General features: G+C 36.9%; 1 protein-coding gene across 1 annotated transcript; it reads left to right on the top strand.

The window, feature by feature from the left end:
• Positions 1 to 8,041: 8,041 nt before the first annotated feature.
• LOC149194973 (amino acid transporter AVT6A-like) lies at positions 8,042 to 12,041 on the top strand. The gene is made up of 5 exons (XM_089407858.1): positions 8,042 to 8,165; positions 8,281 to 8,498; positions 8,691 to 8,745; positions 11,661 to 11,864; positions 11,980 to 12,041. Exons 1-5 carry the CDS (start codon positions 8,042 to 8,044, stop codon positions 12,039 to 12,041), a joined length of 663 nt encoding a protein of 220 aa, XP_089263984.1.
• Positions 12,042 to 12,059: the final 18 nt, after the last annotated feature.

Here is a 12,059-nt window from a genome sequence, read left to right as displayed (position 1 = left end):
CAGCCGAGACATGTGCATATGCCACCAATCCAAAAACTCTCATGTGAGTGACATTTTGCTTTCTTCTACTCCATGCTTCTCTAGGAACTATGTTCTAGACGCTTTTGGTTGGAAATCTATTCAATTTATATGCTACAAAAATGGCAACTTCAGCCCAGTAATCATTTGGCAAATGCTTTGCCTTCAACATATTCCTTGCCATTTCCATAATGGTCATATTCTTTCTTTCTGCCACACCCTTTTTCTGCGATGTATATTTGGTTGTAAATTGCTTATGAATTCCATGCTCCCTGAAAAATCGAAGGAAGTCATTTGAGTTATATTCCCCACCTCTGTCGGTCCTGAGGACTTTGATGTACTGTCCACTTTGCTTCTCAACGAGAGCCTTGTATTGGCCAAAGTGATCAAACAATTCACATTTCTGTTTTAGGAGATAGACCCATGTCTTCCTTGTGTAGTCATCTATGAAGGTCAATACATAGTGGCTTCCACCAATTTATGGTGTCTGCATTGGTCCACATAAATCTGAGTGGACAATCTCCAAAGGTGCCTTTGCCCTCACTGACTTTCTTGCTGGAAATGTCCATCTATGTTTCTTGCCAAAGATACATTCTTCACATATGTTGTCTCATTTTTCTTGAGTGGTAAACCCTTCACCATATATTTCTTATGCAGCAAATTCAAACCTCCAAAGTTGAGATGTCGAAATCTCAAGTGCCATAACCAGTTTTCATCTTTCACCCCTGCTTGAAAGTTTACTTTTGTGACATTTGCCTCTTTTCTTCCATCTTTGAGTTCATTGATAGTTGTGCTTGTGCACGTTCTTTCTGCAAATCTGATATTATTTTTTGGGGAAAGATTCTATTTTTTGTCATAAGAACCTTTGCAATCATTTGTCTACTTGGAGGCCTATCCAAAGTTTTTCACACATCATTTTTGAAGAAGACATTGTAGCCTTTTTGCATGAGCTGTCCAACACTCATGAGATTATGTTTCAGACTGGGGACAAAGTAAAAATCTAAGATGTATTTCTTCTGCCCCTTCTGTGTAAGCATATTAACTCTTCCTTTTCCCATGACAAATAATTTTCTATCACTCCCTAATGTCACTTCAGATTTCACACTTTCATCTAGATCAAAAAACATTTCTATGTTTCCTGACATGTGGTTGCTCCACCCTGAATATAGATACCATATATCACTATGTTTTTTTGTGCTACATTACAAGCTAAAAACATGCTATCATGGTTGTGATTTTCTCTTGTGAAATTTACACTTGGTTTGTTACTAATGTCATATTTCTTCTTTCTACATTCATTTTCATAATTACCATACTTCTTATAGTACTGACATTGGACTTGAGATTTATCATACCTCTAACCTTGTGCTTAATTTTGGCTTGGGCCTTGACTCAGATTTTGATTGCTACCTCTTCCACTTGAGATTGAAGCTTTGCTTCTTCCACCTCTATGTGGGATTCTTCCTCTTCCTCTAGCATATGACCTTGAACAAATGAAACTTGTGCCTTGAAGGCATGCTCCAACAAGGAGCTTGCTGCTCTATTTAGTCTATGTCCATGAGAAATTAGTCATGCATTAAGCTCATCCACTGAGAACTATAAGAAATCCTTTGTCTCTCTATCGCCACAACAATGGCCTCAAACCTTGCTGGAAAACTTCTCAAAACTTTCTCAACTATTCTTCTCTCCTCAAGTGTCTCACCATGAGACCTGATTTGAGTAACCAACCCTCTTAGATTTGTAAAAAATGAGTCCATATTCTTAGACTCGATACAAAGTGTTTCAAAATCTCTCCTCAACATTTGCAACTTTGTTTTCTTAACTTTTGCCATGCCTTGGTAGGTTGTTTGGAGGGTGTACCATGCTTGCTTGGACTTTGTTGTTACTGCAACCCTTGGGAAACTAATTTCATGAACTGCTTGGAAAATATAAAATAGGGCTTTTGAATCCTTCTTCTTGTTGTCCCTTAACAAATCTTTTTCTTGTTGAGATAAGGAGTTGTATGCTGCTGCATTTGCTGGTTCTTGAAAACCATTCTCCACCAAATCCAAAATGTCTTGAGAAGAAAAGAAGGCCTTCATTGTAATAGTGCAATAATCATAATTTTTCCATTAAACTGAAATATTTGAGGATTAGTCGAGCTTATGCTTGATGTTTCCATTTCTGAGTGTAAAAAAAGCTTTCTACCCACTAGTAAATATGCTAAAACCAATCTTCCCTCAAAACAATTCTTACTGTAAGTAAAAACTCTTGTTTTGACACTAACAATATTTAACCTGCTCTAATACCATGTTAGAAATATTTAGGAAATTTAATTTTTGCAGAGGGGCAGAAAGCTATGATTCTCCCGAAGCTACTTTCGCGTAGCTAGCTTCACGCACTGTGGAGCTGATTTCATGCACCATGAATCTACTTCACAGACTTGGATTTTGTGCATCGCGTTGCTATTTATGAGACCTAATGGATAATATTCGCTCATGGAAAAAATAAAAAAGTAGGTATGGAGCAAAACAATAAAACTTAGTATTGAGTTCTTAAACATGAAAAGACATTTATATGAGACTACCGCTCATTCACTAAGTAAAACAAAGGTTTTACAGTGATTTACACCTACGCAGAATAACACACAGTAAAACACAGTAACTGTTGTTTTCACGCGCCCACCAAAAATACGTATCACAAGTATGGTTGCTGTTAGGTTGTTTATTAAAGTGGTTGGGATTATTATTTCCAACATAAATGCCTAAGGGAGTGTTTTTCCAAAATCCATTTCAACACAAATTCTAGCATAAGAGAAGTTATTTTCCTTGCATTGAGAAGTAGTAATATGAATGCCCAATTGATCTCCTATGACTTTAAAAATAACATTTCCCCATGATTTGTCACCCACTACTTCTTCCTTTGAAGAATTAAAGGATTTATATCTATTGTTGGAGGGAGAGTGCTCATGAGAGTCAAGTCTACTCAAATGAGGCCTCTTAGACATATATTGTTGTGTTTCCTTGAAACTCACTTAAATTCCCCTTAATAGTCATTACTTTGATAACATGACCGAGGATTAGAAAGAAGATAATATGTTGGATAATTTGGACAATTTTTTCCAAAGTGCCCATACTCATTGAGAAACTTGTATTTAAAAGGAACCTACTCATAATCCAAGGCTTGAAGCTGGGATTAGTCCTTTAAGTCATGTTGAATCATCTCAGGGAGACCCTTTGCAAAATCCATTTCAATGCAAATTCTAGCACGAGAAAAGTTATTTTCCTCAAATTTAGAAGATGTTGCAATCCAATCGAAACAAGTGTAGAAGAAAATTTCATATTGGAATTGAAATCTAGGGTCAAGTGGGTGATAAACATCCTCTTCATTCCCATGAAATAAGACCAAAATCTATAGATCATATCCATATCATCCTTGCTTTCAAAAATAAAATAAAAATAATAATCTCCACAATAATAAGGCAAGTCAATAATAAGTAGAGAAAGTTAAAAACCGAAATTAAAACATCTAATCAACAACAAAACTTTTAATCTACGACTAACTCTTTATTAAATTTCCTTATAATTATAAATTAAAATATGAAAATTTAAGTATTTTCTTAATATTAAAATAAAAAAGATGAAAAAATATCTCTTTTGAGTTATTTTTCATAGTTATCATTTTATTTAGTTTTTAATTTATGTTGAACAAATAGATTCTATGTATTTATTTTAGTTTTTACAAAATCTCATAAGAGAAAAGAAAAAGAAACAAAATTAAGAAGAGAAAGAAAAGTGGTACTTTAGAATTTGGAAAATTTTAATTGCTTTGAAATATAGGGCAATGAGGAAGCAAAGAAAGGTTTTCAAAGTGCAAATTATAGTCATGGAAACAACATGATATTGTCACTAGTGTTTTTCAATCCTAATGAGATATTTGAAATTTGGGTTAGAAAGAAAATATTATATTCAAGAAAGGAGATTGCACTTGAGCATATGGGTTTGATAGAGGATACTAGGATATCAAAGAGTAGGGGGGAAAATACATGAAGATTATAAAGGTATACTAACATAACAAAGTTATTGTTGTAAAGATTGTCGAGTGGAAGGAAATGCAATAACATGTTATTCTCCATAAAATGAACTAGATTTACATTCGATTTAAGGCTAAATTAATAACTTAAGAAACATAATTAAGGTTTAATTGGCAGAATAAAATAGCGATACCATATTCCGATATTGATTACGGAGTTCATCCCCTATAGGCTACATCTCCAGGTATGCCTTCAAGATGGGGGGCCGCTTTATTAGGATTGAATTTGAGAAGGTTGATCACACAACAAATGAACCAGACTAAATGTGCATTAAGGCACTTGTTATCTCTTTCAAAATAATGCTCTCTGAAATAGCTTTCCAACACCTATCAGGGTTCCAAACTCTGACTACGGATACTCCCATTATACTGAAAGAAAATGAGCCTATAATCTCTAGAATCTGCATAAAAAATTCTAAAACTACTCCTGGACACTTCAATTATTGGGTTAGTGACTTTATAAGGTATTAGGTACATTCTAACTCTTGCTTCAAAAGTTTGACCTGTACTGGCTAAATTTTTGGTTGAATGTGCTTGGTCTTATGCTTGGTTGACACCTTAGTGTCGATTTTCATGGTGGATGGTTTACATTTACGCCCAAAAAACAAAAAAAAACCCAAAATAGACTTTTGGTTATCCCAATGGTCAACTAATGGCATGCGCTGGCTAGCTACAACCATGTGATTGTTGCAGTCTTACCGCAGGTGGACATCATGTAGGTTTGTTCGAGTGATTTTAGAACTGCTTGTTGACTTCACATGTGACAGTGTCCCAAAGCTCTGTTCATTACGACTTATCTAAAGCTTACCCTCAAGTGGTTCTGCTAACGGTGCACTTCAACTGTTCATGTGACAACTACTACCAAAAGTTATGGTCTACCTCCATGCGGTTAGACTGTATTGCATTGTAATGTTTGCTGCCACGGTCATGCCACCTCGGTGTTCACATGAAACATGGTTCCAATGTGGCTTAGTTGTTGCGGTTAGACTATGTTTGTATTGTTTGGTTGACAATAAGGTCCAAATGTGGGTATTTTGCAATAGTTTAGTGCATAGGTTTATGTAATTAGGTTTTTAACATATGTTTGACACCATAGTCTTAGGGCTAGCTCTTAGGTTTAGCCACTTAGGTCTTTAGTTCCACCATAAATAAATCCATTACAAACACCTTTGTCATAATGGGGCATTAAACACCACATGGCACTCATAAGCACCATGACAATAAACATGAACTAAAACACGAGGAATAACTGAATCAACACTAGATGAACTGAATGTTGATGATGAACTGAATGCTAACGATGAACTGAATACCATGCAAGTGATCTGATCAAATACTCCTTAATCAATACTCTCCACTTGAAAGCTTTTGGACCACCAAAATTTTTTATTTTAAGCAAAGAACAGGTGAGGGTAGATCTCCCTCACTCTCCTAATCTTTATCCACCTTGCCTTGCTGATGTAAGACCACATTCGAACACCAGACTTAATGTGATGACCCCGATGATGCTTACCATGGCGCATTTTGAACCTATGAACTATTCCATCCATATGCAGTATGCACAACTTTCCAAGATGGTTAAAAAACAAGTCATAAAAATGATGATTTGTTTCTTCCATCTGTGCATCATTAGTTAGTGATTCATGAATATCTTTTAAAACAGTCTCTATAGGATATTGTTCAATACGGGTGATATGTACTAACAAACAATTTTGCAAGCTAAATAAAACATTCAAAGAAATCCATTACATCATATCAGCTACTTTGCTTGATGTACCTTCCTGATTCTTGATTACTAAGTGGACTTACTGCAATAGACCCATCAAACGATAATGTGAATACTACTGCAACTTAGTTTGAATTTGAAGGTATTGAAGTGGTCGTTGACTTGTTTGAATCACTGTTTCTTCGCCCATTAAGTGATGTCTCCATTGTTTAACAATTTTCATTAAAGCATAAGTTTCCCTATCATTTGTTGGATACTTTGCCATTGCTTTAGAAAATGCTTCAATATGAAAACAAATAGGCCTCTCTTTCTGAAACAAAATTGAACTTATTGGATAATTACTAGCATCAGATTCTATTTATTGAAGGTTTAGTGGAACTCTTACAATTTTTTACTTTGAAGTTTCACTTGTGTTTAGTTGTTTAGTTCTCCACTGAGATGAGGTTTTAAAACTTTTTAAAACATGAAATAGTGATGCATTACAAGAGAAAACTAACTTTCCCTAATACTGATTTGCAACCCTAAGACTTATAACTTCCCAACTTGGACTGAAATTATACATTCTGACATTAGGAAAAGGAGCATTGGACATCAACTTTACCTTACATTGTATTTCCCATTTATGAGAAAGATTTTTTGGTTCTTTAAAAAGACTTGTAAAAGGTTCTACTACTTCAACCAAACTATCTTTAAACTGAGCCTCAAAACTTGATCAAGCATCATGTCGATTCTTATGTTGTTCTTTTACAAACATGAGTACAAATCTCTTATTTGAACTTATTAATCGTGTCATGTGATTGGCAATAATTGCATCAAAGTGAGTTTTAGTTTTATGGGTCCTGGCAATAAATTCAACCCCATATTTCTTAAGGTTATATTTACGCCGTAAGGCGTTTCCCTCTGGAAACAACTACCCTGGCTGTTGCGCTGGCATAATCTGCACCGTATAATTGATTGTTAGACGATTAAAGCATTTTACACCGTTGGATCTGGACCGAACTGACTCCTTAGTTTATGCCTGGCCACTGCTAGGGAAAACGCCCATATAAACCTTCCCAAATCCCCTGGCGTAATACATTTTCGTGCCTAAATCCACTGGTGGCGATGCGGAGTTCCTTGTAAATGAATCTATGGGGCCAAAAAAATCCTACTCCCATTCTTCGATCTTTTCTCTGTATTTCGTTTTTTTGAGAAACACAGCGGCAAACGCCAGCGAGAAGAAAACCAAATCTGCCACTGTAATGCCTGGTATGAGCCCTACGCGCCGACGCCTGGAATTCCTTTTAGCGAATGATGGTAAACTTGAGATATTGGCTTTCCTTACCTTTCCCACATTTGCAATAATATCTGCTCTGAGTATTTTACTGGATTTTGGTACACCCATTCTGTACATTTAGATAGAATTGTTTTGCACTGGGGATTCAAGCTAGGTTTGTGGATCATCCTATTTTTGTTACAGATCATGGCTGCCGCTGTTGGAAGGTTTATGGGTGCTCAGGGGACTTCGTTCTTGAGAAACGGAGAGAAGAAAAATTCGCCAGCCAGGAGGAATGTAGCAGTGATGGCCTCTGTTGGTCTGATGGAGGTGTTTTCTTGATTTGGGCAGGCGATGTGCTATCTGGAACATCATCAAATGACATGCATCATGCTGGTATACTTGAAGAATGGTTTGGATTTAATTTGGTGGAATGGACGTGTTCCGATCCTAAGTCTGCTTTGCTCATCGTAACAAGCATTTTTTAGCACTGATTTTCAGATATATCATATTTCATTTGGGCCTTTTCATAGCTATCAGGGATTTAAATGTCTAGAGTCTTTCAAGAGAGTGGGTAAGTCTACTTTTCTCATCCTGATAAGCATTTTTTAGCACTGATTTTGAGATATATCATATTTCATTTGGGCCTTTTCACAGCTATCAGGGATTTAAATGTCTAGAAACTGTTGTAATTATATGAGTGGATTCAACATATCTTGGGAATGTCACATACTTATGGCATCTGCTTAACGATTTATCTGACTTTTCATGTTGCCCTGTTAGAAATGATGGCATATACATTCAAGGATGTGGATCATCGGTTATTCCTTAGGAGTTGTGATGTTCAAATCTTGATGCCTATATTGATGTGTTCATTTCCATGAATTTGCAGATTCTTTGAAATTCACTTCTGCATTATCAGTTGCACTTGCTGTTGTATTTGTTGTGATTATGGCTGGTATTGCGATATAATGTTGTTCAGTGGCACCGTCAAAGCACCAAGATTGTTACAAGATATTGTGGATTTTACTTCGTTCTTGAAGCTTTTCACTGTGGTACCAGCTATTGTGACTGCTTACATCTGTCATTACAATGGTATGGATTATTTTCCTCCATCTCTGGTCCTACAGTGTAGTATCTTAGAGTTCATTAGTTGAATTTGCATTTAAAATTATGTTATAATGAATTGTGATGTCTTTGCGCCATGCAGTTCATTCCATATACAATGAACTTGAGGACCCTTCAGAAATGCAGCCCATTGTTCGCACATCATTGGTATTGTGCTCAATTGTATACATAAGTACAAGCTTTTTTGGCTTTCTTCTATTTGGAGACCAGACCATGGATGATGTCCTGGCCAATTTTGACACCAACTTGGGAGTTCCCTACTGTGTTGTGCTGAATGACATTGTTCGTGTGACGTATGTTGTACGTCTGATGTTGGTCTCTCCTCTCATTTCTTTTGCCCCGAGACTTAATCTTGATGGGCTTGTGTCTCCAGCAAAAAGCATCTTGTTTTGGATAATAAGAGGTTCATTTTGATCACTACTGGGTTAATTGGAATCGTTTTCCATGGATCATCATTCATACCAAGTATCTGGGATGCATTTCAATTCACAGAGGCCACAGCAGCAGTTTGTATTGAGTTCATCTTCCCAGCTTCCATTCCTCTCAGGTAGAAAAAAAGTTGTTTTTCATTTCTGGTTTCGTCTTTCACCTTGCTTGTATGTAACTTCTAACCTCAATTATTTTTTAATTGCAGAGACCCCCATGGAATCGCAACCAGGAAGGACATATTCATCGCATTTCTCATGATTTTTCTGGCAGTAGTTTCAAGTTCTATTGCTATAGTGAGTGACATTAATTCTTTGTTCAACAAGAAGGAGGAAGGCCCTCCACGATCTTGAGAATGATTTTTTATGAGGAGCAGGTGGTGCACATACATATAAAGATTATTTGGAACAGAACCGAGAAAAGAACGCTGATTTGGGAATTTGCTTGTAGAATTGTGAAGAGTGGATAAACTTTTGTAAAGCCTTGTATCATCCTGCCATGGTCACTCGGCCTTCTAGTTAAAGATACTACTGTATTTGTAGTTGTAAACATTGAAAAGGAATATAGTTGATATCGCATCAATGATTGAGCGATTTAACTAATCATCCATGAATAGTCACTGTATATGTACAGTCACGACTAGCAGGGACGTCTTTGACTGAGATGAGATTTCCAGTTAAACAATGTTAATCGTGAGTTCCTCTCACTCAAATAACATGAGTATGTGCGAAACCAGAAAACGCATTCTTTAGCTACAATGCTAGATTGATCCTCGAATTGCGACATTGTAATGAGAGCGTTCATATTATAACAGCACTGTGATTCAATAGAAGGGTGGTGACTTTCCATCACCAATCGATTAGTGGTTGCCAAAATCTTCACAGCAACATTCCAGTTCTTGGGGTCAGTTAACCATGCTCTAAAAGTATTCATTACTGGGATGTACAGTGCGTCATCTTTCACCGCAGAGAACAGCTACCACATGTTCTTCCTCTGGAGGATTGTTGTTGTTAGGAGTGGCTCTATCAGGGTAAAGTGGATGGAAATCATGCACCTAATCTCGCTTACAGATGTAGGAAGCAGACACCAGTCGCCTAGCTGCCAACCAATGTATGAAAAACAAAACAATAACTTTGGTTGTTTCAGGTCCTATTTCTCTGCGAGAGTGACAGTTGACTGGGAATTGCAATCACGATTTGTTGCAGCAATCCAATCCATGTAAACTCATCCCACTTCCACATTATATATTGTACCTTCCTTGTTACTTTTGGTCCATTTACCACACAACCATCAAGCATTTTTTAAAATTGCTGATGCCGGACACGTTGCCCTGGAAAGTAAGGATAATGGAGTTTGTTTGGAATAAGGCAGTCAGGGTTGACCTTCATATATTTGCATTTTGATCCATCATCAATTATAATTGTCACATTATCAACCACTTCATCGATTCTTCCCACCCAAGGTCCATGAATGACATAATCATCGGGAATAAATGCCTTTATTCGATGAAGATCTCTACTGGAAACGTTTCTTATAGTAACTGATGTGGGAGTTAACAAATCTATTATATGATCCCCATTAACCACTCTATGGATCTGAAGTTGTTGCCACAATATCACCATGGAAGAATGCCCTATCAATCACCTCAAGCTCGTTGATTTTGTCGATACTCTCAGAAAGATTCATCCAAAAAATCCATGCACAGTCTACTAGAATAGGTTCGTCTTCATCCTCATCTTCATTGTCACCATTGGTGCTATCTGAATATGAGTCATCTGCAATTTTAATTACCATCCCAATTAAACCTTTGTGTTTTGTACATTGGACTATGTCTTCTTTGTGCATGCCTACATCAGGGTTGGAACTATGTTCTCCTTCTTGTTCTGGGATAGAACTGTGTTCTCTCTCATGCTGGAAATCTCGTGAAGGGCAAACTTGTATTATTGGGTTGCCATTGATGGCCTTGTTGTCACCCGAATTGTACACAGGATTGCGACAACGCTCAGCGCAGGGGCTGTCACTCTGATCCCTACCCTCTCTGTTTCAGTTGTCTCCTAATCGCAAACTAAGGGTGTAGTCCCGATGGATGAAGAGATGAACTACTTGTTGGAAACCAACAAGTGAAGGAGACACAACTGAATGGCCTAGCAACTTGGTTAAAATTGATGGGCAAGTATATTCATTAAGCACCACTTGATTAGATTTATTGAGATTGTTAGTTAGAGACCAGTGCCTTAAAAATTGATTACTTGCACAACTTAAATTAGAATTCCAAGTCACCAGATGAACAGTTGCTATAGTATGTAAATTCTATCCTATATGAAGTGCAGGACATAGATTTATGTGAGATGCAAGTTGTTGGTTACTTTTACTTATATTGCCTAATCTAGATTTATTTTGGAACTAGTCTCGAACGCAAGTTGTAGAGAGAAGTCCAAGGGAAGGAGGCTAAGGCCTCAATAACGATACCTCCCATGGAGTTCTAACCACTTGAGTGCCTGCGTGTGATGATTCCATTGCTCTTCAATAACTTCTCACAATCTTCATCCTCCTTTCCTTCACATTTTAGCCCTTCAAAAGCTGCAACTCCTCACAATCTTCATCCTCCTTTCCTTCACATTTTAGCCCTGCAAAAGCTGCACTGATACAGACGGCCAGAGTAGGAGTAATTAGTCCATTTTGCCAAGTATTTTCATTTCAACCATTTAAAGTAGAGACATCAACTCAGTTCCAACATTCATTGATGTCTCTACTTCAACAGACAGATAGACCCATTTGAAATATACATACCTTACAGCTATCAGGGATTTACATGTCTAGAAACTGTTGTAATTATATGAGGGGATTCAACATATCTTGGGAATGTTACATACTGATGGCATCTACTTAACGATTTGTCTGACTTTTCATGTTGCCCTGTTAGAAATGGCATATGGAATATACATTCAAGGATGTGGATCATGGGTTATTCCTTAGGAGTTGTGATGTTCAAATCTTGATGCCTATATTGATGTGTTCATTTCCATGAATTTTCAGATTCTTTGAGATTCACTTCTGCATTATCAGTTGCACTTGCTGTTGTATTTGTTGTGATTACGGCTGGTATTGTGGCTGTAAAGTTGATCAGTGGCACCGTCAAAGCACCAAGATTGTTACCAAATATTGAAGATTTTACTTCGTTCTTGAAGCTTTTCACTGTGGTACCAGTTATTGTGACTGCTTACATCTGTCATTACAATGGTATGGATTATTTTCCTCCATCTCTGGTCCTGCAGTGTAGTATCTTAGAGTTCATTAGTTGAATTTGCATTTAAAATTATGTTATAATGAATTGTGATGTCTTTGCGCCATGCAGTTCATTCCATATACAATGAAATTGAGGACCCTTCAGAAATGCATCCCATTGTTGGCACATAATTGGCATTGTGCTCAATT

Source organism: Pinus tabuliformis, chromosome 2_2 (genome assembly GCF_031772625.1).
Source record: "Pinus tabuliformis cultivar Carrire ecotype Pingquan chromosome 2_2, CPIR1, whole genome shotgun sequence".
In the NCBI taxonomy this organism is placed as follows: Eukaryota; Viridiplantae; Streptophyta; class Pinopsida; order Pinales; family Pinaceae; genus Pinus; species Pinus tabuliformis.
Note: the sequence above shows the minus strand (reverse complement) of the source record. Positions and strands in the feature narration are given on the sequence as shown.

What these genes read in the sequence shown, in the direction of transcription:
- LOC149194973 (XM_089407858.1), top strand. Translation starts at nt 8,042, where the DNA reads ATGTTGTTCAGTGGCACCGTCAAAGCACCAAGATTGTTACAAGATATT. An exon ending in TTGTTCGTGTGACGTATGTT is followed by an intron (nt 8,499 to 8,690) that starts GTACGTCTGATG and finishes TTCAATTCACAG; the next exon opens with AGGCCACAGCAGCAGTTTGT. An exon ending in CCAGCTTCCATTCCTCTCAG is followed by an intron (nt 8,746 to 11,660) that starts GTAGAAAAAAAG and finishes ATGAATTTTCAG; the next exon opens with ATTCTTTGAGATTCACTTCT.